Source organism: Alosa alosa, chromosome 1 (genome assembly GCF_017589495.1).
Source record: "Alosa alosa isolate M-15738 ecotype Scorff River chromosome 1, AALO_Geno_1.1, whole genome shotgun sequence".
Taxonomy (NCBI): Eukaryota; Metazoa; Chordata; class Actinopteri; order Clupeiformes; family Clupeidae; genus Alosa; species Alosa alosa.
In genome coordinates this window covers 51,293,540-51,320,345 of record NC_063189.1, presented here as the reverse complement: position 1 = coordinate 51,320,345, position 26,806 = coordinate 51,293,540, and the positions used below count along the sequence as shown (strand labels likewise).

The following is a 26,806-nucleotide window of genomic DNA, read 5'->3' as shown; positions in this document are numbered from 1 at the left end:
TATGACAAATAATCCCTGTGCACGCGGGGACCCGAAACAATGCATGCCAACTTTTTTCTGTGTTTATCATGTATTTTAACTTTCCCCGCAGTCTTGCCGTTTTAATGTTTTCCCGTAGAATATCCCATATTTTAATACTCTCATAACCATCGGGCCATATTTTAATACTCTCATAGCCATCGGGCCTGTCTCTGTGTTGCCCTGTTGCCCTCAAATCATCGTTTTCCTTGCTTGAAGGCGAACTTAGAGTGATGTTAACCTATTTAAGTTTAACGGCGCGATTGTCGTGAGAGCACGATTCATTGGCGCTTGCATGTTCGGCCTTATGTCTACGTGCGCACCTGAGGCTACTCAGCTGCAAGAGAAATAATTTCCCCTGTTTGTATGTTCACTGCAAGTTGGCCTACCATAATTTACCAACTCTGCACTGTAGACTGGCTATTTATATTTTTCTGTGAAATAAGCAAATGTATTTGTTCAACTTTATGAAGCAGAATTACGCATAGGGTACTTGGAACATAATACATTTGACAAAGGACAGATGAATGTTGCTAGTGACAAAATATTAACTTTCAGTGTTTTACGATGTCTTTGTCATGGGAAAGTGTTTTTCCCCATGCATTTATTATAGGTTACTGTCAGTGACTGCCGTGAGAGAAGCGGGTTCTGTGTTTCGTTCATGTCAGTGACTGGCCAGAGAAGGGGACTGTGTTGTGTTGTGTTGTGTTGCGTTGCGTTAATTTATTTTCATTGGGCATACCGTGCCGTGCCGTCCACAGCTCTTCAGTTCTGACAAAGCCAAAATTACTCCTTTTGAAACAATGAGTGCAGGAAGCGCGTTTGTATGATTATATTGCTTGACGGGGGGGGTGTCCCAAGCAGCTTTCAGCCATAAGGCTACTTTGAGAACATTTCAATTCACCCGACACTAATATTCAAAATGTTGAAAACTATTTCGGCATAGCCTATAAAGCAGTTTAATTAAATGGAATGTTAGTTGTAAACAAACGAGCTACTTGGTGAGGCTTGGCCTCACAGATGCGCTCGTGCCTTAGATGGCAGGAAAAATCTTCACGATAGACCTATTAACTAACCACCCGATTCACGTTGGCTGGGGGGAAGGGGGGCCATCAGACAATTGTGCCCAGTTAATCCGGCCCTTCCCCCAAAAAATCACACCTTCCCACCTCAGCTTAAAAGAAGTCAAGAGGACTCCTTACTCACAGACCTATTCACAAACCTGCGGTTTTGAAATCCTATGCAGCTACAGGAAGTTCCAATCGCGAGGAAGCAATTTTGCATTGTAGGCATAACTAACATGCAATAACGCCGCCAACAACAACCAAAAGTAAGCTAATCATCGTCAACATGTAAATTAAATGTAACATTATTGTGAATCAAATTAAAATGTTTTTAATTTGCAAACGTAGGCATAGTAACAGAATAATTTAATAATGTTACAAAGATACTACATCAATCCGTATGTTTCATTGGGCTACTAGGCTATTTGTTTTGCCTTGATTCATTTAGGCTAGGCCTTTTTTATTCAGGGGCCATATTCACAAAGAATTTTAAGGCTAAAAGTAACTCCTAACTGGCGAATTTAGGAGCAACTCCTAAAAATAATGGGTGTCACTCCTAACTTTAGGACTCCTAATTTTTTCACAAAAAGTAATTCACGAAGCATTTTAGACCTAAAAGTAGCACCTAAGTCTGGGACAGCTTAAGTCGAGAGGACTCTAACTCACTAAGACCTATTCATAAACAGCTTTTTTTGTGGCATTTTACGTTATGCGATGTTTTGAAATAGCCTATGTAACAGGAGCTTCAATGTGAGGGAACAGCCACCAACAACAACCAAAACTACTCATTGTTAACATGTAAATGAAATGTAGCGTTTCATTGTGAATCAAATTAAAATGTTCTCCTCTTTGCAAACGTAGCCTAGGGATATGGTGACAGATTAATTTAATAATGTTGCAAAGGTAGGCTACTGCATCAATCCATAAGCCTATGTTTCATTAGGCTACTAAGCTATTTGTTTTGCCTTACTCTTTATTCATTTAGGCAAGGCCTTTTTATTCAGTTATTAATCATCTTCCGTCCTTCGCGACTACTTGTGTAGCGACGCGCATTCTCCGACCTGTCACCTGTCAGTCATCATCGAAGAGAGATGTTTGGAATTCCTGCGTTACAATCGTCAGCCAATCAAGGTGGTCACTTCAGTCAAGCTTCGTGCATGAGTAATGGCGTCATCCATAGCCACGAAGACTCACTCCTAGTTTAGGAGTTGTCTGAAAGGCTTTGTGAATAACTTTTAAGAGAAAACTCCAATCTAAAATCTTTAAGTGCGATTTAGGAGTAGCCTACTCCTAGTAGTAAGATAAAAGCCTTTGTGAATAGCCTACAGCCCCAGTTATTCATCATCTTCGTCCTTGTGTAGCACACGCATTCTGAGACCTGTCACTCATCATCGTAAGGGAGGTGTTTGGAATCATGCCCGCGTTACAATCATCAGCCAATCAGCCAATCAAGGTGGTCACGCTTTTGCCCATTTACCCAAATTAATGGTCGAATATTACTGATGATCATTGTTATTTAAGAACATGCAGTGTGCGTAGGGTACCAAAACATCTTGCTCGTAAAAAAAGCATCATAACGCATATTCTGGCGGGTCTGTTATTTACTGTAGGCTGCGCAAAACCACATGCCTTTATTTTGGGCACAAGCCTGCATTCATTCATTCATTCAACCTTTATTTATTCTCGGAGGGTCATTGAGGGAAGCCCTCATTTTCAATGAAGCCGAAATTACAGAAGCGAAGCAAAGCGCTCCACAAACAAGACATCATTCGAGGCCTTCTGTTGAAGAATTTTATATAAAGCCTGCGCTGACAGTAATCCTCCTGCCCCTGATAGGCCTACCACAGCTGTGGATAGTGTGGAATGTTCAAGTAATAGCACAATCCAATGTGTGTCTCAATTGTCCCCCGCTGACCACCTCACACATTTCTCTAGATTTTGCAATGAACTTACATGACACAATGCCATAAAATATGCCAGTTTTAGGACACAGAATAATGTTTGTAATGATACCAGGTAGGCCAGGTATTGTCGAAGGTGCATGATGAAGTGAAATTCTTACTTTGGAAAACAAACATTTGCCGATATCATCGCCGATCATCAGAATATTGCAGATTCTGTGTTCTGGACTGTAGGTAACTTGTTAAGCCAGTGGTTCTCAAACTTTTATTTCATTCCCCACTTTGATCAAGGGGCATGACTGATGATAGTGGAGATAACGTGTTATCCCGAGGCTTTTGCAAGTCAGCATCTTCGACGGTAGTCTATTAAAAATATAAGTTTTCGATGTCCCAAATGAGAGAGCCATACTTTATTGTTTTTAACGATCTCTATGCTACTCACAAAAATGTAGGCATGGGGACATGATGAAGTAGGTTATCCAACTGTCGTGTGTTAAATTATTGTGATTACGAGCCAGTGGTTTTCAAACATTATGCGTGACTCGACATCTAACTAAATGCAACAGGCTCATATCGTCCTCGTGATTCGCAAAATGAGGACCAGTGTTTTGTCAAATTGCAAATAGCTATTCGTTTTAACTATTTTTTTATGATAGTAGCCTATACAAAAGCACTTCATACTATCTTAATCTTGGAATATGGGGAGGGAAGTGGCGTCTGCAGTCAGCCAAATATGAATGTAATTCTGCGGCATAAAGCAGATGTAATTGTTTATTGTACAGAAAAATAAAAATGACATGTCAAGCAGTCAATTGACTACATTGCAGTCAAGAAGTAGGGCAAATTAATTTACTTAAACCAAAACGTGGGTCATAGTTGTCTAAGCCTCTATTGCGTAGCCTGTTAAAAAACGCCGCCAGATAGTATTAAATCGGCAACAACATTGTTTTCTGCAGAAGCCTACCCAAGGCTACAGATTAATTCTGAACAGTTATTTCTCTACTGGCTCAATTATCACACCACTGTTTTGATTTTATGTAGTTACGTTAACCCCAACACTGACAATAATGTAGACAGCAAATTTCGATTTCTATTTTCGCGGTAGTCAAGCCTTAAGCCATACCCAAGTAGCCTAAATCGAGGTAATGTTTAATTATGCATGATTTATTTTGTTATTGAATTGTGAGGGCTGGGATTACTCTCGGCAACAATTATGTAAGGGACGGCAGGCAGAGCGATGTACAGTGGCAGAGCGACGCACAGTGGCTGAAAGTGGTACTAAAGCTTCACGCAGCTTCACGCAGCGTAATGCGCGAATGAAGTGGTCATTTGAAAGCGATGCCCACTGTACATATATCGTGTCCAAGTACCACGCATTGCGCACTCGAAGTGGAATAAACTAAGTTGATCCAAGCCACAACATTACGATTTCTGGATCATATACCTATGTGAGCACCCGTAAAATCTGTTTAGTGTTTATTACTGCACTGTTTAATTTTTGTCACTACAATGACCACAATGCTTTGGGTTTGTCATGGTTATGTTGTGATGGAATACTGTACATGTCAACCAATCAAATGTCTTTGTTTGTTTGCTTTTATTTGAATTGTATACTCAGCCAATGATTAGGACCCTCTCGAAAATGAGATGCCACATCTCAAGAGGCATTCCTCTTTAAATAAATAATAATAATAATAATTATTTGTTATTTGCTTATGCCCGCGAAATCACGGGTAATGTGAAGGCTCCATCTCCTCAGAGAGGAGAAGGCTCATCATTCCGAGTTTGCACTGGAGAAAGAGAGGATACTTTGCTGCCTGTAGCTTACTCCGTAACATCGGCGCATCGTACTTGTTTACTCCTTCTCTTTTAAGTTACCGGTCAAGTGCCGGTCAGACTTTCCGTTAGCTATTTGTCAGTGCTATTTTGTAGCTGAAGCTATCCTGACCTGGGTAGCTGACTTGCTAGCTCTGTTGCATTCTCCTTCGAGACGGACTCGATTGTGAAGCCGGGATGCTGGGCCCACCAGAGCCAGACCTCCCAGGGACGACTGCGTTTTGCCTCCGGTGCTGGGCCCACCGGAGCCAGACCTCCTAAGGACGACTGCGTTTTGCCTCCCACCGGAGTGCCAACCGCCAACTACCCGCTGCTGCTTTTGAGGTGTGCAGGCTGACTGCAGCAACATCCTCCACCGGAGTCGCATCCTCGGCTAGCTGGGACATAGCTGCCTCCCATTTCTCTGAGTCAGGACTGAGCGGAATCTCCCGGTTCTGAGTGATCGGTCGTGAGTAACGTCAACTGCATTTACACTGACACGGTGTGACGGCCCACGTCTCGCCTGTGCTCAGCTGAGAGTTACCAATTAACAATGGCAATCGTCAGTCCAGGTGGGGGCGGTTATTGTAATTAAGTCAGTGCCACGGCAGAGCTAAAAGATAGTTGGATGCAGGCAATGGAAAGAGAGAGGGAGTGAGAACGTAGCCTACAGCAACACTATAATCCGTTTCTTTTGAGTCTTAGAAAAGTGCAATCAATACACACAACTACAACAAAGAAAAGCAAACTAAAGCATAGTAACTGCTAAAAACACGTCTCTTCGTGAGCCTACGCTGTCAAGTCCATAACGGCTTTAAATTGAGATTCCCTCGCTGACGGAAGATCTGGAATTTAAACTTACCGCGGAGCTGCGACGTTCACTCCTCCGAAGACCGCTGTCTTCCTGCCTGAGTCCGGTTGCCTACGGAGCGGCCTGCGCACCTTTTCCTGGGGCTGTAGTCCACAACCAGCCACATACCGAGAGGCCTGCATATCCGAAGGTAACTCCGGCGGTGACATTACCGCTGGAGCAGTGTTTCCAAAGCCCTGCTACGCACACACCAACGCACACATCGCACCTACACTGATCGTTTGCCAGAGGAACTGTTTTCGTTTCACAAACACTGACTAATGCCCACGTTTCCCCATAACTCCGAAATACTCATATATTTTTCAACCATCCTTTTTGAAAGAACAATCATCCCCGTTCCAAAACTGAACTCAAAAAAAGTGACGTCTAAGTGTTTTGTTATATTTACTGCCTATGAACTCACGAACTATGGTATTGTTTTATTGAACTACGGAGTACTAAATGGGCCAAAACTCAAAAGGACATTTGAACATTGGGGTTTTCCTGTTATCTGTCATTGTGCTGTTTCAACTGTAGAGTGTTTGAATTCATGGTGATTTTTGATGTTTATGATGAGTATGTGAATATTGTGGCGCTTCTGGTGAGGGCCAGACAAATTTATTTAATTTGATTCTGAATTCACTGTTTACTGAAGGGGCTAATGGGTTAATGTTATAACTACACTTTCTCTGTGTGCTCCTGTAACGTTTTGTGTTGGAAAGTGGCAGCTTATGCTACCTGGGACGCCTTAAAAAAATAATAATTATAATTAACTACTTGGAAAATAAAACATAACTTTAAACCAGCTAAAGAATTGTTACAGAAAATGGCACCCCAGATGGGACAAAGTTAAAATTAACAGTGAATATTAGACTACACTACTAAGACCAAAAGCTCACAATTAAATTAAGAGAATAAAAACAAATGAACTCAACAAAAGCAATCCCTTGCTACCCTTTTTAAACTCATAACGTCAAATCATATACTACAAATAAAATCATGGACGGCACTATGCCCTTGTTTGCAGACCATAGCATAGATGAGGACCACCAGAGTGAGCATGGCCACCAGCAACCTTATAGCGGACAACCAACCAATGATGCACAAGCGCAGGCTAGGCTTACCACTGCTGAATCTGTCAGCGATGCTGGAGACTTTGAAGATGCTATGCTGGAACCTGAGCAAACAGTTCAGCAGGAGTGTACCTCTGGGAGCTCCAGGGGTGCCCCTAATGAGCTATCTTTACTGGAAAGAGTGAGTGCACTCCAACAAGCACAGCAGGATTCCTCCATGCTCCTCCTTCATAGAATTCAGGTCTCTCATGAAGAACCAAATTAAAATGGATGCCTTAACACAACGGCTGTATACAGTGGAGAATCGGATTGTAGCCCAATGTGATGAAGTGCGTAAGAACATCCTCAGTGTCCTGCAGTCTGATTTGAACTATGTTCGAACCCAGGTGATGGATGCATTACAGTGGCGCCTGCAAAAAACACCACTCTGAAGTCCTAAATGATGTCAATTCAGCTTTTACACCATTTGATCTAACTTTGGACAACCTGCAAAGAGAAGTCATGCACACCACTCAGCGACTGGACTCGCTTGTTACAGAGGTGGTCTCGGTAAAACAGCAATCACTCCATCTTACCTCCCTGATGTCCACCTTAGGCCACGCCCCTGAAACCAGCTGTTTAGACAGTGGGACCTCTATCCTGCCTCACTCCAGACTACCCTCACCTGTGCAGGTGGCGTCTTTGGAGAAGGAGGTAACAACTCCATCTCAACCCAGCCGTCCTTATCCGCATAGTTCCACCCTCTCTGTTCAGACCGGTGAGCCAAATAGACGTACTGCTAAAATGCCCATTAAAATGGAGTTCCCCTCATTTGGCAAGAAGGGCGACAGTTCTGATCCTCTGCTGTATCTCGAGAGGTGCAAGGATTTTCTTACCCTACGCCCACTTAGTGATGAGGAGCTTCTGGCCACCATGGGTAATGTTCTGCATGGCACGGCACGAGACTGGTGGGACGTTGAAAGGCATACAGTCAGTAAGTGGTCAGAGTTTGAAGCCCAGTTTGTTACTGCTTTCTTGGCAGAGGATTATCAGGAGGAGTTGGAAGATAGAGTGCGAACCCGACTCTAAGGTGAGTCAATCCGGAACTTTGCGTACAGTTATCATGCTCTCTGCCGCAAGTGGAAGGCTGGCATTGGGGAAGAAGAAGTCATTAAGCTGATTCTAAAGAACATCCACCCCCGCATGGCTAGCCAGTTGACAGGAAGAGTCAGCACAGTAGGTGCCCTTGTACGACTTGGACAGCAGCTGGAGAAGGATAAAGAGAAGTTTGAACATCGTCAAAAGCCTGCATTTAAGTCGACCCCTAAATCAGAAAATGTGAGACAAGAAGCACCACCTCCAAAGGAACCTACTGTGTTCTGCTGGAAATGCAAAGAGGTTGGCCATCCACCAGGCAACTGCTCAAAGCACCCTACCCAAAAAAACTACAAACCAGGGAAGCCTCCAGTACACCTCCATCAACCCAGACCGTCATCAGACCCGCAGTTCTCTCTGGTCACGCATGCTGACTTGGACAACAGTGATCTCTGCTGCTCCGCCTCTGAACCAATGCCCTTCACTCACGGTTCATTGAAGGTTCCCCGACAGCTTACAGTGCCTCTGACCATAGGAGCCTGGAGTGGAACAGTCACTTTGGACACTGGAGCTTCTTTCTCCCTGATGAACAAGCGCCTGTGGATAGACCTCAGAACCTCTACAATGCTGAATCCATGGTGGAATGGGCCATTATTCTTGGCAGATGGGTCTGCAAAGCAACCATTAGGCTGGATTGAACTTACCCTCTGTGTCTCCGGCCATTCATGTGTTCTGCCTTGTGTTGTCTGAACAAGCGCCTGTGGAAAGACCTCAGAACCTCTACAATGCTGAATCCATGGTGGAATGGGCCATTATTCTTGGCAGATGGGTCTGCAAAGCAACCATTAGGCTGGATTGAACTTACCCTCTGTGTCTCCGGCCATTCATGTGTTCTGCCTTGTGTTGTCTTACCTGCTCAGTCTCTTGCTTTCCCCATGGTATTAGGCCTTGACTTCTTATCTCGTAGTGGCATGCAAATCAATGTCCTGGAACAGCAATACTGGTTCCCTTCAAGACCCCAAGAGAAGTTTAACTTCATGTTGCAGCCAGTCAAAAGTTTAGCCTCTGTTACCTTCGCCTTCTTTTCAGCAGTGCCGCCATCTGCCATGTCGGCTCAGTGGCAGCAAGAGGACACATGGGAGGAAGTGATTGATCAAGCACAGCTCAACCCGGTTGGGAAAAACCTGTTGTACAACCTGCTCCAGACTAATGATGATGTGTGTACCACTAGGCTAGGGCGAACCACGGTGCTACAGCACAAAATTCTTCTCACCCATGAAATGCCCATCAAGCAAAAACCCTACAGGCTTTCTCCAGCAAAACAAACTGTTGTCAAGGGATTGGTCCAAGACATGTTGGACAACGACATTATTGAACCTTCATCATCACCCTATGCTGCTCCAGTTGTTATTATACCACATAAAGTGGGCAAGTTTTGCGTAGACTATAGACGATTGAATGCTATCACTCTCCCAGATGCCTACCCACTACCCACCATCCACGAAATACTTGAATCCTTAGCAGGAGCCACCATCTTCTCCACCCTTGACCTAAACAGTGGCTATTTGCAAGTGGAGATGGCGGAGGAGTGTCGGCTGAAAACTGCTTTTGTATGCCGAGAAGGCCAATTCCACTTTAAGGTTATGCCATTTGGACTGCGGAACGCTCCAGCCTCGTTCCAACGTTTAATGGAGACAGTCTTGGCTGACCTTAAAGGAAAAATCTGCTTTATGTACCTGGACGACATCATTATTTATTCCAGAGATGTCCAGCAACACCTCCAGAACATCCAGCAGGTTCTTGATGCCCTCAGAAAAGCTGGCCTGACGGTGAACATGAAAAAAAGCCAGTTCTGCCTAAAGTCTGAAATTTCTGGGACACCCTGTATCAGCTGAAGGAATCCAGGCAGATCCGGGGGCAGCCGTGGCCTACTGGTTAGCACTTCGGACCTGTAACCAGAGGGTTGCCGGTTTGAACCCCGACCAGTAGGCACGGCTGAAGTGCCCTTGAGCAAGGCACCTAACCCCTCATTGCTCCCCGAGCGCCGCTGTTGATGCAGGCAGCTCACTGCGCCGGGATTAGTGTGTGCTTCACCTCACTGTGTGTACACTGGGTGCTGTGTGTGTTTCACTAATTCACGGATTGGGATAAATGCAGAGACCAAATTTCCCTCACGGGATCAAAAGAGTATATATACTTATACTTATATATATAAGGCTACTGTATAAGTATATATACTCAAATCAAAGCTGTGCAAGACTTCCCAGTTCCTACCACTCTTAAGGCTCTTCAGAGATTTGTCGGGATGGCAGGGTGGTATCACCGGTTCGTCCCCAATTTCTCCCAGATTGCTGTGCCACTCGATGCATTGAAGCGAGAAGGGGTCAAGTTTCGGTGGACCCAGGAGTGTCAGCAGGCTTTTGAGGAGCTCAAGCAGCACCTGGTATCTCCTCCAGTATTGGGCCATCCTAACTTCAATTACCCGTTTATAGTCTATACTGATGCAAGTGAGGTGGGCTTGGGCGCAATGCTTACCCAGAGAACAGGACTTGGGAAGGAAGAAGTGCTGGCTTTTGCAAGCCGCTCCCTTAACTCCGCTGAAAGGAACTACTCTGCAACCGAACTGGAATGTCTTGCCGTGGTTTGGGCCTTGGAGCGTTGGCGATACTACCTGGAGGGTCGTCACTTTACTGTGGTCACCGACCATGCCTCCTTGGTCTGGGTCTTTCAGACTAATAAACCAAGCTCAAGACTCATCCACTTGGCTATACGATTGCAAGAGTTCTCTTTCTCAGTGGAGTATCGCAAGGGAAAATACAACTCATTCCTGACGCGTTATCCCGGGCTCCTCTAGAGGGTGATGGACTACAGGCTACCTGTGCCACTGTCCAGACTAGAGCCCAGACGCCCCAGTTAGAGAAAATGGAGGTTCTTGCTCTTTATGAATCTTGGAGGATGGGGAGAAATCCATCAATGCCATCACAAAAATGGCCATCCTGGAAGATAAGGTCTACAGATTCCTTGAGCTGTCTCATCGTACTTTGTATCAGGCCTATGTGCCAGCATCGCTCCGTCCACAGTTACTGCAGGCTTACCATGATGATCCCCTAGCTGGTCATCTAGGCAGATTTAAGACCTACCGCCATTTACATTCTGTGGTGTACTGGCCAAAGCTGAGTCGAGATTACCTATTAATTAATATCAATTACCTACAGAATTGTCAGACCTGTCAGATGTACAAACCAGAGGGTCGGAAGGCTGGTGGAAAGCTCCAACAAACTGTCACCTCCAGAACGTGGGAGATGCTCGGGGTCGACATCATGGGACCACTTCCCAGAAGTTCTAGACTGAATGAATATCTCCTCGTTTTTGTGGACTATTTCTCCAGATGGATTGAGCTCTTCCCCTTGCGCCAAGCCACCGGTGAAACAATCAGCAAGACCCTGGTGAATGAAAGGTACCCCCCAGCGGGTCAGTATGAGTACCTCTTATCAGATCAGGGCTCGCAGTTTGTAGCTACCGTCATAAAGGAGACCTGTAAAGGCTGGAGTGTCCATCAAAGGTTTACGTCTGCGTATCACCCGCAAATCAATTTGACGGAGAGGGTGAATCATACTTTAAAAACTATGATTGCCTCCTATGTTGGTCTAAATCATAAAAGATGGGATGTCTACCTACCTGAATTCCGGTTTGCAATTAACTCTGCTGTCCAGGAGTCTACTGGTGTCACTCCGGCTGAGCTGAATCTCAACCGTGTGTTACAGACACACTAGACTACCCACACACTGGGTTATCGCCTCAAGCGACCGGTGAGTCGGACGTTCATCGCAGCGGTTGCTGCCCTGCCTGCAGCTAAGGAGCTGGCATTCTGTGCACCAACGAGCTCCAACGGCAAGCGCTTGGGGGGTTGGGTTATTTTATTATATATGATTAATACTATTGTTGTGATTTGTGTATGGTGATTTAATTTGATTTGTGTAACTTATATTGTATCGTCTCCCATACTGATAACTGTGGCTTAAGCTAACTGTGTTGGCTAACCATTAACGAACGTCGTTAAGGTTAGCGTTAACGTTCGGTTTTGTCCTGTTCCACTTGAGTGAATTGTTCGCTCGCTGGGTTGTTACTTTTATTCCGTGGCTATTATTATGACCGCCGCTAGCGAAGCGGTCATATAGGGATTGTCAAAGTTCCCCCCCCGTCATCTACTTCCTGAATTTTTTGGTCAACGATACCCGGGACACCGAACCACCGGGCCACATGAAATTTGGTGGGTATGTAGCCCCACTAGACTTTTACGGAAAAATTTTGTTTTAGTCCCGGGGGCCCTCCCCCGCGCTGGGCCCCGAACCGCCAAAAACAGTTTTCCTAAATAACTACCTGAACCGTGGCACTGAGGATGAAGAATCTTTTATGGTATGTTGGTCTCAAGGGCCCACATCAACCTGGCCCATAATCACTCATTTGTGATTTGCAACCCCCCGGTAAAAAATGAAAATGCAATATTATTCTCCTTTAATTGCCCCTATCTTCAGTTAAGATGTTCAGAACTGCACCAAATTTTATAGATTGACCTGGCATTCTCTGGGAGTATGCCAAGTTTCGTAGAATTTCATCCATGGGGGGGTCTAAAAAAAATTAGGTGATGTGTACATTTAGAAATGTACACTCATTGGCCTGTAGATGGCGGTGCACACATATACACATGCACACACACACATGCACCCACATACTATCGGTATTAGAATGGCCGATACATAATTACAAATTCAGTAGGATTAAAAGAAAGCCAAAATAAATATTAATCATCATCATCATGGCTGCATTTCCAGTATTGGCGATAAGTAGTCGTTTGTCCACTAGATGGTGCATCGTTGCAGTGAGACGTAATTTTGTTGGAAGTTAAAAGTGGGTTGAAAAAACAATGGACGCTTCCTACAAGGACTTAGTTTACCGCAGAGAACGTCTAATAAGGATAGGACGATGTTCACATGAAATGTAATTCCCATTTCTTATTGAAGCGGAAATAAATCTGAGGATGTTTATCGGACATGCTTGGTTTTTACTGCAGGTACGTTAATCTTATAATATCAATATGGACCTAAGTAATGTTACCGTTAGCGTTGGTTGAGTGATGGAGGCCAATTTGATTGATTGCATTTGTAGAAAACTATAAATGCGGTTATACCAAGCAAATTGATAGCAGCACTGTAATTGTATCTTTCGACTGTCATTTGTTGCACGTGCTACAAAAATCGTTCTGTGCAATGGAAGATTTACCAACGTTACACCGGTCTGATAGTTTTGCCTATACATCGTGAGACTGAGGCGCCTGTTTATTTTGTTTTAAGTCGTGCAGGGTGTGAGAGGGGAATCGATGTGCTTTGATTCCAGCTTGGTAGTTGTCGTCTGTGAAATTAAAAGCATGTGTGTGAAGTATCCAAACAATGACACCTTCATTTCATTATGGCTGCTTTAGCAACACACCTTAAGCTACTGTGTAGTGGGTCCCATTTAGAAGTGGCTACTTCATTCGCGCTTTCCTTGACTCATGGAGCTGCGTGAATTTTATTACAACTTTTCGCCACGATATGGCAGTTTAAGTCCGGCTTGATACTGTAAAGGCGTAAGCCATTGGTTTCAAAGGAGATTTTATTTGTGTAGCCAGCATAGCCTATTGACAATTTATGTTGTAAATAGGCCTACATTATAAGCCTACCTGTAGCTTAGGGAAGCTAACAGCTTTCTATTAGGATCTAGTTTGTTAGTTACAGTTTTGTCATAACTCCCCTGATGCATTTTTTGCATTTAGAATAGCCAGAGCGTGGATATCTCAATCGGAAAATTAAACAATATCGGGTGCCTATGGACTAGGCTGGGTGAACCCAGCCTGATCTGCCCGCTATTTATTTTTTGATTTCTTAAAAGATTGAGCTTGGTCTGGTGAAAGCCAGACTAGCCATGGACCTCAGTTACACAATGCAAGGGAACATGAATCAGCCTATATTTGCACGAACAATAACGGACAACAGCTCTTCAACTTTGGCCCGTTAAAATGTGTATGAACAGTCTAGCGACGCATTTCATCAAGGCCCATTTGGACATGTCAGTTATTTGCACCACTGGTTAGATGTAAAACAGCATTTCGTTTCAGACTACTGTTACTTCATTTGTGCATTAACAATAACATTTCAGACTACTGTTACTTAATTTGTGCATTGACAATAAAGTATTACATGAACTAAAGATGACTAAAATCTTATGTAGAAGAAGAAACATTCACAAAAAATCCATCCATCCAAAAATGACCTTTGTTTTTGATAGTTGTTGAAAACGGCATGGAACTGACAGAGATGTTTTTGTTTATAAATAAATAAATAAATAAATAACATTATGCTGATACCTTTTGCTTTTCCCAAATACAATGTAGCTTACAGGTGTAAGTGACCTTTCATCAATCCAGTTGCAATGGATGAACTGTGATGAACTGCCCTACTTGTGATTGTTTAGAGATTTTAAAGGTTTTATAACAATGCTATATCTTTGGCTATTCTACAATCTATTCACCTTTTCAGCACCAGTAGGCTACTTTCTGTGCAGCCACACACACACACTCAGGCATGCCAAACAAGCATACACAAAAGTTTCAAGAGTGGGGGATGGAGTAAAATATGGAGCCAAATTGAAGTGTGATTTTTTTTTTCGCGGAACGGATATACAGGACAGAGTCATATTTTGTACCGCTATGCGGTACATCTAGTTATTAAATAAATATTTGATTATTATATTAAATTATTTCCAGGGTGTATTGGCAATTCATTGTGACTGCATTCACCACTAGTGTAATTACACATATGTAACCCAATGAATTGCCACTTCCCATTATGATGCGCAATAATTCCCTGGTAGCCCCTAGATGCGTGCACGAGACAAATGTTAAAAAACAACAGAAAACCGTCAATCGGTAAATGAAGAAGAAGTAGCACTACGTCTGATGAGAGACGGAGAGAAAGATTGAGAAGATTTAAAATACGGACGACTTCGAAATCATAATAGATACTTGGACCTACGGACACTTGGACACTTGGATACTTAAAAACGAACATTGGAAAACAATATAAAGATCCTCTTTCCCCCCGCACAAAGCTTTGGTGAGTCGCAAGTCACAGCTGAACGCAAACAGATTTACATGTTCTATGTAATCAGAGCCAATTATTTAGTACATCTTAATTTTATCCGAAAACAGATAATCACCCTTTGAAAAGAAAAGAAGAAAGAAGACTTTTCCCTTGTATTTTGTATGGTACTGGAATCCTGGTGAGCAAACCTTGAACACTTGAAACCTAAGCTAGCCCAGCTAAAATTGTATCGGTAATTCCAATTTGATTGCTAGACATTTAAAACCAGTCAGAACACCCGATCTATAGATCAACCATAGAGTTTATTTAATGTATGAAATTTAGACAATTTAATATAATAATGTGCTTGTTAAAAGAATTGTAAGCTCCGGTTGCCGTTAGCCACCGACTCAGGCTACATGGTGTCCACGGAAGCCATAGCAACCAAGCTAGACGTGGACAGATTTAATATCGCTGTCTGGCTGTCATGCAGCCTGGCTGCAATGACATTTATTAGACTGCTCCTACAGCAATATGCTGCTGCTGTTAATCAAACTCAGAAATTAGTTATATTTAGTATTTTGTGTTATTGTATGGTAGGGATTGAAATTAATAAGGAATCTGTACAATTTTGTGCAGACTGGTTTTTGTTGTACTCCGAACAAACCCTGTTGCCTTGCCCTGGAACTCTTGGATACCTTCTGGATTTCCCTTATCGTCCTGGATTTGGATTCACCGTCGTCACCATCTACATGGACTGCCTGTTAGGCTACACATCCCCTTACCCTTGTGATTGTGGTAGGATCTGGACATTGCACTTTGCACAAGTTGGACTGAACCATTTCCCCTTTTCATTTATTTTCTTTTCTTTATTATTTTCTTGAGTGCACTCACATTTTGTTTTGGGTTGGGTTTTATTTTGTTTAATTTATACTATATAATAATATTGGATAATAAATATAAGACAAGATATTAGGTAATATAGTATAGTATAAGGTTAGGATAATATATTAATAGTATTTAAAAAGGAAAATACAATTAGACTTAGATATTAAATAGAACAAAAATATAAAGTAGTACATGGATATATACATACAATAAATAGAATATTAGAATAGAACATAAAAAATAGCATAATAGAATAGTAAACAGATATAACACAATACATCTCTTTTAATATTGATATTGAAATAACTTGAAAACTGAATTGAATGACTTTGACCTGTGAAATAAACTATATATTTTTATTATAAACTTTATCCATGAGTGCGTGTGTTGTCTTTGGGGTGAGTACTAAAATCTGGTCTAGTAAAAACCTACACCAATCTCCACTGAACCTAGATATTAGACTATAGACTGTCCCTGCACAAGTATAGGCCATTACCCTGTTGTGCAGGTTACAGAAAGTTGGCGAGCCAGCCAGGCAGGGCTCTACACTAACATTTTTTTCCAGGAGCACTTGTGCGCCCAAGTTAAAAAAATTAGGAGCACAGACAAAAATTTGGGCGCACAGTCAGTTCTGTACTTAACTTACACATAATCTAACATTATACTGCAGCTAACAGTTAAACATGCCAGTGCACCAATTGCGAATATCAAGAATGACTGACAACATTTAGGCTACAGGAAACAGGATTTTAAAGATCAGTGCCTACATTATTTTGAGTCTGTTCTATTTCCCTACATTTTGTTAATGTAAAATAATATAATACATTGCCATATTTGCATTTAGCCTGTATATCAAGTATCCTGCCAAATGTAGGCTAATTTATTTATTTGTGAATCCATCTGAAGCTAATCCAAATATGCCCATGGTGACCTATCTGACTGCATACTGCCTAATACTACTACAGTGGGTCCCAGTTAAGTTTGGACGGGTTCCTTCATGAATCACGCACCCCATTTTCTCAGCAGAAATGGCACAAACTGCAGTTGACACAAACAACCACAAGGTGTCACTTAGGAATCTACCACTACTATTTTTGATGCGATTTGACTTAACTGCTTCCATGACGCAGTGAGCCATTAACAAACATATATGATAATACAATAGTGTGAGTTTATATATCTTATACCCTATTTGTCATGGTTACTTATAGATTTGATAGTGTAACGATAAGCGCATGAGATTTTCAGCGGGGGCACGGGAACTTAAATTGATCACGGTAGTTTAAGCTTACACTTAAACAGACAAAACATTCTAATATGAAAATGTAGATGCAATTGTAGTAAAATGGTGCAGCTCCTCTAAGAAAGCCCCATGCGCAGGGATGGAAAGAGAGAAAGCGAGAGGGGATGTGTGTTAGAACTTAGATGCGTGTGGAAAAAGTAGACGTGCTGTTGAGACTGGAGCGAGTCATATTCAAAATAATGCAAAAATAAATCCATGAGATAAAACCAATTATCCTCATTCATTGCAACCGCAGCATGCCTGCTTACCCGACGTTCAAGCGAAAAAGATATCAAAGCACCTTTTGCGTTTGAATGTAGCACAATTTTTTTTTAAACAGCTGGACAAATGATTTAGCTAATTGATTATAGCCTGCACACCAGTAATTGTTGAACATTTACCTGTACAGTAGCCCAGCCTAAAAAGCATGTTGCATGTTCCTACTGTAGAAATTTCACTTAAATTGCAACCATAACATGCCTGCTTACCCGACGTTCAAGCGACAACGAAAAAAGATATCAAAGCAACAAGAGGGTTGAGTCTGAATGACACGGAGTTCAGACTCCTATTGCTCCTCATAACCATCTATAAAAAAGTGGTTTTTATTTTCTTTTTGAGCACGTCCGAATCCCAGGACATAACGCACTGGACCTTAATAGGCTCGAGATATAATTCCAAAGGGGGCAGATAGGGGCCTACTGCACTTAAAACTTAAAAAGATTGAACAAAGCTTCCCGAAATTTGACATTGCAATCAGTGACTGGCATCAGGTGAAGCTTTTCGAAGTTGAACAGGCTATTAAAAACTATTTGCGCACCTCAATGTCACAGGAGAGACTGGGCTCTCCCTTCTATAAATTGAAAAAGACGTTATGCTACCTGCAAACTGGCCTATGATTTCATTGCTGAGTTTGCGGCAAAGCAAGACAATGTTTTTTCAGAGTCAGGATATGGTGAGTCAGTGTCATTTATTTGTCCAATGTTAGCCTACAGACCAGTTTCCATAGTGCACATCTTATCAACAGTTTGAATGTCGTGTGTGTTTCTGCTCATTGACAAATACCGTTCAGCACAATGATTCATGCCCAATTAATTTCCCCTGTTAAAGAGTTCGCCTTTGTTACACTATTTGGTTTTGTGATGTAGCCATGATAAACACCATATGGCCAAATATGTGACTCAGCTAATGATATAGGTTATACAATTTTCCCTATTAAAGACAAGCTGGTGTAGCTTATTAGACTAGGCTAGTAAAATGCACCGACAGTAGCCTTGGCTATGTGTAAAGTAAGCCATCGCATGATTTCATGCACGTAAGTTCATGCATCTGTCAAGTTCGCACAGGGCCTCGCGCCATCTGTCAAGTTCGCAGAGGGCCTCGCCCCCCTTGCGACGTCCCTGCAGCTCCTCCTAAGACAGCGAGGAAAAAGTTAAAATACTCGATAAACCCGGGAAAAGTTGACAGGTTTGTTTCGGTCCCGGTGATTATTTGTGAAATTGTGCAGACAGCCTTTTCAAGGCATTTCAAGGAAGGTGTCGTAGCATGCAAGCTCCCAAATTGGCCCAGTAGCCTACAAAAGGCATCAATAAATTGTTGGGAGGGGAGGGTCATGCGTTTTTTCTCAATCACTTTGGAGGGTCACAGAAAAAAATCTTGCTGGCGAGGGAGGGTCAAGTCTTTTCTGACTAACGCTCCCAAAACTCCTCCGGTAGCCCCTTAAATAAATAATGAACAGTCCCTAATTGATTATAGCCTGTAGGCCTACACCAGCCAGTTGAACATTTACCTGTAGGCTACAGGACATTGACAGTAGCCCAGCCTAACAAGCAGATGTTGCAAAAGACATCAAAAGACGCAATTAATCAGAAATAAATAATGTAATCTGCATCGCTTTATTTAACAAACTGCAAGCAACAAGAGGGTTGACTGTGAGGCCAAACCCAAGAGCAGAGCCTATCTGTTAAGGCACTCGATAGTCATCCCATACCCTCCCCCCACTTCCTGTAGCCTACCATTATGACTTGTTGCGGTTTTGGGACAGTAAGCTTTTTCACGTTAAGCCCCCCTCCCCCACCCCCTTCTTTCACAAGCAGTGGGGGGAGCGGGGCCAAAGTAACACTTTTGGTAGACAAAGGAGGGTTCTCGGCGCTTCTGTCGTTTGGCGACAATCCGGTGCAACCAGGCCAGGACAGATATTTAGAGGAGGAGAGCGCCGGTGCAGCTCAGATGTCTTCTTAATTTTTTTATTCTTCAGTAAAGGTGCAGAACATTATTAAACTTTGACTAACATTTCATGTGTCGATGTTTTTTGACTAACGAACATCGAAGCGTTAGTCAAAGTTTAATAATGTTCTGCACCTTTTACTAAAGAATAAAGAAAATTAAGAAGACATCTGAGCTGCACCGCCTCCTTCTCTCTAACACTTTTTGGCTTTGGCTAAATATTTCTAAAATCATTTGAGTTTCACTAGTCACATGTTTTAACAAGCAACACTTGTTATTGAACTAATAACAGGCGTGTGTCGAAAATTTACTTTATTTTCCATAACGGAGAAATAACATATGCAGAGTCTAACCAAGGTCAATCTTGCCAAAAAAAGCCCTCAAACCTGAAAACACATGAGACAAAAGTGCAAAACATCACAAAACTAACTAAACTAACACGCGATATTTTTGTATTGCAATCATTGTAGCCTACATTTGTAACACAGCGTAACAGTCGTTTTTTTACTCCCCGGATCGCTCATTATAAAGAACGTTTAACGTGTCCCAAAACAGCTATCAATTAATCACCAAACGTCTTATAAACAAGTATTGCCAGGAGCAACACCTTGCAAAAATGATAACAATAGGCCTAGGCCTTTTATATGGCTCTGTTCCTGCCTAGATTCGAGCTCAGAACTACCTGAAAGTTGCAGACCTGTTCTGGAAATCGTGCATTAACCCACTCGACCGTCCAGACAATGCTATCTGCTTCGAGTAGGCCTATTAAGGTAGGACTGTAGCCTACACTGGTTGCTGTGGCACAGTCTTGAGTGACCAAATTCGTTTTTCTTTGTCATATGAATGCTGTCATTTTGTTAACATTACTGTTAAGGAGATGCTGTAGGCAAAGTCTATATTTCAACCTCGTTAGTGTAGTAAAAAAAATCAGAACTATTCACAAGGTTTCTGGGCAGCATATTTATGTTCTGTTAGCAAGCAAACTTCTCATGACTACCGACAAAGTAGCCTACTGCCAGCTGACGAAGCTCTCATTTTAAAACATTACTGAGAGGCAGACACTGTACAATCAAGAAATCTTGCCACTGAATCCAAAACTATGTTTAACATTATGTACAAGGCTTAGGCTACAGTGGACTAGCATGTTGCAGGGGCTGCTAAAAACACAGAGAAACGCACTGAAAACTCGGCCAATCACAGCCCTTGCTGTCGAATGCGCCGTCTGGTTCGACCGTGGAACTCCACAGACTATGCTGCCCCCAAGCGGCTGCAGTTGTACTTACATTTCACCATGATCGTGAATGAAGTGTCAATTTTTAACTGGGACCCACTGTAAACAGGAAGGCATTTTGCTGAGCAATGGAGGTTAATATGCTCTATATTTTGTCCAAATGATATCTGTCTATCATCGTTGCACTTGGAGAAAACCAGAATGTTTAACCAAATATTTCTTTATTAGGGCAGAGCAGGCATATTTCTGGCTATTAAATTCTTTCTAAACCAGTGTGCTAAAGTCTGTAGTGAAGTCTGTGTAGGGTTTTCCAGGCTCCATTTCTTTTTACGAGACACCCTGCTCACTTGAGACCTCTACCAGTTGTTTGGGTTGTTGCAGCATCGTTGCAGCGTCACTGGAAAAATACAAATTAAAGATACCGCGTGATCCCGCGCGCGGACCGCGAGTGAAGCTGACTAAGTCGAAGCACTGCCCAGTGTACACACAGAAAGTGATGGTTGTCATAGGTTTTCATATTTTGGAATTCATATGAATTTTTTATTGTTATTACTAATGGCTAAACATATTTAGTAATTTGAATACATCATATTGATATTTAAATTATAACTTTTCTTTAATATCATCACATTTGTGGTCTGTAATTGACCTAATTGAGTGCCTGTCACTTTAAGAGGAAAGTAACACAATTCAGTCTCACGGTTTTAGGCAGTGGAAAATAGTTTTGCATAGTGCAAGGATATGTAGATTCAATTCATCATGTTTGCTATGTCATTAGATAAAATTAAAGTTCACATAAACAAGTCAAAGTCAAAAAAAATCTTTCTGGGATGAGATCATAGATGATCATAGATGAGTGACACTAGATAAGTGTCTCGCGATGTTAATTTCTATGAGTATGGAAATGTACCATAGTTTATGTTTCATTTCTTTGCATTGTGCAGGCTACATTCACAAATACATTAGCCTACATAAACAGAATATAGGAACAGGAAAATCCATTGTTTATTGTGACTGCAAGACTGGTAGCCCAATTAACAGTCAATGACATGGTAACTTTTATTCTGTGCTTTATGCGACTGTCCTGCAGCCCACCCTTATTCAACATGACTCCTAACCTTGGTTGAACGATTACAAAAGCTAGGTTTAGCTGTGACAATATCCTGGGTAATATCCTAACAGTTAATGCTATTTTCCACAGTTAAATCCGCATTTGAAAGCCTGGTCACCAGTTGCCAGTTTGTATGGCTAGTTACTTTGCCTATTAGACTCTGCATAATGAAAAAGCTTTAAATGTTCCTTTTCTTCTTTGGTGGCATAGCTGATCTACAAAGCACAAAAGGGGCAAAATATGCATGCTGAAGGGCAAAGGGACATCCCTGATAACTTATACCGACACACTCGCTCACTTTTCTGCCAATGTCACAACACAACAGACACAACAGACTGGGAAATGTTGACACAACAGACTGGGAAATGTTTAAGCAGGCAGCCACTTACAACAACCGGACAGACATAGAGGAGTATACAGACACTGTAACCTCTTACATCACCAAGTGCATCAAGTGGTTGGTACACCCACACAAAAGACATCATCACTCGGGCTAACTGGAAGCCATGGCTGACAGGGGATGTCCTCAGGCTGCTGAGGGCCAGAGACAAAGCCTACAGAGCTGAGGATGAAGCTGGCATGAGAACAGCGAGAGCCAACCTGTCCCGTGGCATCAAGGAAGCAAAAAAGGAATACACTCACAAGATAACCACCCACTTCAAAGACAGCAGGAACGCACAAAGCCTATGGCAGGGCATTCAGGCCCTCACGGACTAGCCAAGCCCAGCCACAGAGCTGTGAGAGCAACATCCCTCTGCTCAACAACCTGAACCGCTTCTTTGCTCGCTTTGAAGCACAAAACAGCACCTGCCCACAGAAGACCCATCCCCCCCTCTACATGAGCAGCCCCTGTGCCTCTCTGCCGACAGCGTGAAGAGGACACTTGCTGCCATCAACACCGTAAGGCAACAGGTCCAGACAACATCCCAGGTCGCGGCGCTGAAGGACTGTGCAGGGGGAGCTTAAGGATGTCTTCACAGACATCTTTAACACTTCCCTGAAGCAAGCCATCGTCCCATCATGTTTCAAAGCTGCCACCATCATACCTGTGCGAAGAAAACTGCTCCATCCTGCTTCAATGACTACCGCCCTGTGGCACTGACACCCATCATCATGAAGTGCTTTGAGCGGCTTGTCATGTCACATATCAAAGCCATTCTCCCCCCCACCCTGGACCCCTTCCAGTTTGCATACCGAGCCAAGCGGTCTACAGGAGATGCAATCTGCTCTGCCCTCCACCCAGCCCTCACCCACCTGGAAAAAGAGACTCATATGTGAGATTGCTGTTTATAGACTTCAGTTCTGCATTCAACACCATAATACCACAACAACTCATCTGCAAACTTGACAAACTGGGACTCAGTACCTACCTCTGCAACTGGCTACTGGACTTCCTCTGTCAGAGGCCCCAAGTAGTGCGTGTTGGCAACAATACCTCAAGCAGCATCACACTGAGCACAGGGGGGCCCCCAAGGCTGCGTGCTCAGTCCGCTGCTCTTCACCCTGCTGACGATGACTGCACTGCAACCCACGGCAACAATCACATAGTGAAATTTGCTGACGACACAACTCTGGTGGGTCTCATCACCAAGGGCTTACGAGACTCAATACAGGTTAGAGGTCGACCATCTGACCCGCGTGGTGCAGGGACAACAACCTCCTGCTGAACGTCAGCAAGACCAAAGAGATTGTTGTTGACTTCCGGAGAGGTCACACCCAACACCTGCCACTGACCATCGACGGTGCTGTGGTGGAGAGAGCGAGCAGCACCAAATTCCTGGGGGTGCACATCAGTGAAGACCTCTCCTGGACCACCAACACTGCATCACTGGCTAAGAGAGCTCAGCGCCGCCTGTACTTCCCTGCGGAAACTCAGGCGCAGCAAGTGCTCCACCAGCCATCATGACCACATTCTACCGAGGCACCATCGAGAGCATCCTCTCCAGCTGTATCGGCTGTGTGGGGGAAGCTGCACTGAATACAACAGGAAAGCCCTGCAGCATAGTGAACACAGCTGGAAGGATTATTGGTGCTTCACTCCCCTCCCTGAAGGACATTTACACCACCCACCTCACCCGCAAATGACCAAAATTGTGAGTGATGCAAGTCACCCCGCTCACAATCTGTTTGATCTACTGCCCTCTGGGAAGAGGTACAGAAGCCCGCGCCTCCCGCACTACCAGACTCACCAACAGCTTCATACACCAAGCCGTGGGATGCTGAACTCTCTCCCTCCTCTCCCCCCTCCACCCTCAGCTACATAACATCCTGGACATTGGACCCAAAAATGGCCGCCTGCACTACTCCACTTGCACACTTGCACACTTGCACACTTGTACACTTTACAACTGGTGTTGTTGTCCTGAAACACAACACTTCTGCTGCTCTTACATAACTTGCACCACTATGCCACTTTCTTCTTACTTAGGTCAAACAGAACTACCCAAGCCTTTTATTGGCCTGAATTTGCACTAGTATTTTTATTGACTGTCTATGCACAATTTCAACCACATTTTGCTGCTCTTATTTTTTCATTATTATATGTGCCCTCTTATTTACTTACTTTTTTGTTTTACTTGAATGTTATGTTTGTCTGTGGACCTAAATTGGTAAAATATGTCTTGTCTTCACCGTGGGATAGTGAGAAACGTAATTTCGATCTCTTTGTATGTCTGGAACATGTGAAGAAATTGACAATAAAGCTGACTTTGACTTTGACTTTGACAATGTCACCACAAAGTGAAGTAGGCCTATGCTATGCTTTGACGCTGTTGTGCCTGTCAGATAAACCCCTTCGGTTTCAGCCGGTTTCACTAAAATATTGGTGGGGACATTTTTGTCATCTCAAAATATTGATTAGGACTAGTCCCTAGCGTCCCAGCCTAAACCTACGCCCATGGGCAGCATCCCCTATAGACTGTAATTCATGAAAGTTGACATCCAGAAGTTGTTGTAGTGATCCAACATGTCAAATTTATGACTTTCACTAGGTGGTGCTACACCATGTATGTGCTATTATGGGCTATGTTGATGCATGTCCCAAAGACCAACATACCACAAAAACGGTTGTCAAGTTATTCCACAAACACTGTGTGGCCCCCGAGGGCCTCTATTCCCTTATCAGTCTAGTGGGGCTAAATTCCCACCATGTTTCGTGTGCCCCTGTGTTTTGGAGTCCCATGAATCGATAATCAAAAATTTGTGGGGGAAAATAACTTATAATAGTAATATAAAAGTCATAATTATAGTGAAACACTTACAGAGTACAGGTAGATCTCCCTTTGTAAAAGCATCTTCAATCACTTTCCTGTCAGATACATCAATGCCTGCATGATGATATCCAACACCAAACAAAACTAAATCTGAAACAGATTATGTACATTTGATTAGGAGGATATGTTAATAATGCACAGCAAGTAAACAATACATTTCTCACAATCCACTTGTCAGCAAAATCAGTTAGTAGTTTACAACTTAAAACTTTCACAGAGTGAGTTCACAGGTGAGACGAGGTCAGATTCTTGACTGGTCAGTTTTGTGGTGTTACACAGTATGATTAAATGTGGAACTAATTTCCAGTCTTGGAACATCTAATAAATATATTTTCAACAGAGTCTAGTGCTCAGCTACTTGAATAAGTTTAAACTCAATACAGTGAATTCACTAACCTTTTAGTTTAGAGTCAATTAGAGAATCTGCATATTTGACCAGCCTGAAATACAGCCAATGATGATCACTTTAATTTAAAAAAATGGAAAAATGCATGTATGAAATGAAATGGGTATGATAGTGTAATTATTTTACTTTAAAAGATCGTTTACCTTTCTTTATGATCAATGCTCATAACGAATCTGGCATCCTTGGCAAGTACCTCTGCTGACTGCTGAACTCCTTTTCTTGTAGAACAAAACTATAACAAAATGAACATGTACCATTTAGTCCTTAAACAGAGGGGCTGGTAGGTACCATCTGAGGGGAATACGTCTCATAGTGATTTTTGGTAAGGTACCGTATTTTCCAGACTATAAGTCGCATCGGTCAAAAAATGCCTGATGAAGAGGGAAAAAAACATATCGCACCGGACTACAGTATAAGGAACATGTATTTAGAAATTTATTTCACAAAATCCAAGACCAAGAACAGACTATGTAACTCGACACATAGAGGCCAAAAAGACTGAAAATTCTACCGGGAATCTTAATGAAGACGAATGAGTGAATGGTGGCAAGCTGAGGCGAACTGGTGTGTTGACTTTTTTTAAGTTTCCTGATAAGATACCTTACACCGTGCGCCTACACCGTACGCCAGCGACCCGGGTCTGATTCCCGCCCCATGGTCCTTAACCGGATCCTACCCCGACTCTCTCTCCCACTCGCTTCCTGTCATTCTCCACTGCCCTATCTCATTAAAAAGCATCAAAACAAATGTCCCGGTTTACACCAACCACTATTAAGTAATGTATAGAACGCTGGTCATTATTGGGAAAATAAGTCCTGACAGGGCAAACCGGACCCCGACGCGCAGCGGAGGCGTTCTATACATTATACTGCTTACTACAGGGCTACTAGCCAAAACGAAACAATAAACTCTCCAAGCTAGGCTATAGCCTATGTTACCATTCATCGTGGCTTTTGCTGAGAAACAAATAGTTTGCCAGAACACACGCTGAACTGAATCAAACATTCTTTAGAACACAGCTGATCAACCGTCTGCTTTTCACTTTTGAATGAAGTTCCAGTAGTTGCGGAGTGATATGAAAGACCTGAATTAGAAGCACAGACTCAGTTGCCATTGACAGCAGTCATTATTTTTTTCAGAGGTCCTCCGCTAGAACTTTGAAAATCCCATTCAAGTCAATGGAGCGTTCTACTTGCATTGTGAAGAGCTGTGTAATAAAGTGTGGTATTATTATAGCCCGATCATTAACTAAACCCATGTAGAAAGACTATAGTCTAAAGCAGAGGTCGTCAAATGGCGGACAGCGGTCCGAGTCTGGACCCTGACGTGATCCTATCCGGACCCGGACCATAATAATTTATATTTTCACGGAAGATTTTAAAGCTGCGCTAAATGTTTCGTAGCTTTGAATAGCATATACTTCAGTAGCTTCAGGAATCATATCACTTGCTGCTACTCAGCCAGTGAAATCTGTGCACTC

General features: G+C 42.9%; 1 protein-coding gene across 1 annotated transcript in view; it reads right to left on the bottom strand.

Moving 5' to 3' along the window:
- The window catches only part of hfm1 (helicase for meiosis 1), a 347,154-nt gene that overhangs the window by 232,265 nt on the left and 88,083 nt on the right, over positions 1-26,806 (bottom strand). The window contains exons 8-10 of the mRNA XM_048246228.1: positions 25,470-25,558; positions 25,317-25,360; positions 24,909-25,010 (exon numbers count right to left, since the gene is read on the bottom strand). Coding sequence (XP_048102185.1) covers positions 24,909-25,010; positions 25,317-25,360; positions 25,470-25,558 — 235 coding nt within the window. The remainder of the gene's footprint in view (positions 1-24,908; positions 25,011-25,316; positions 25,361-25,469; positions 25,559-26,806) is intronic.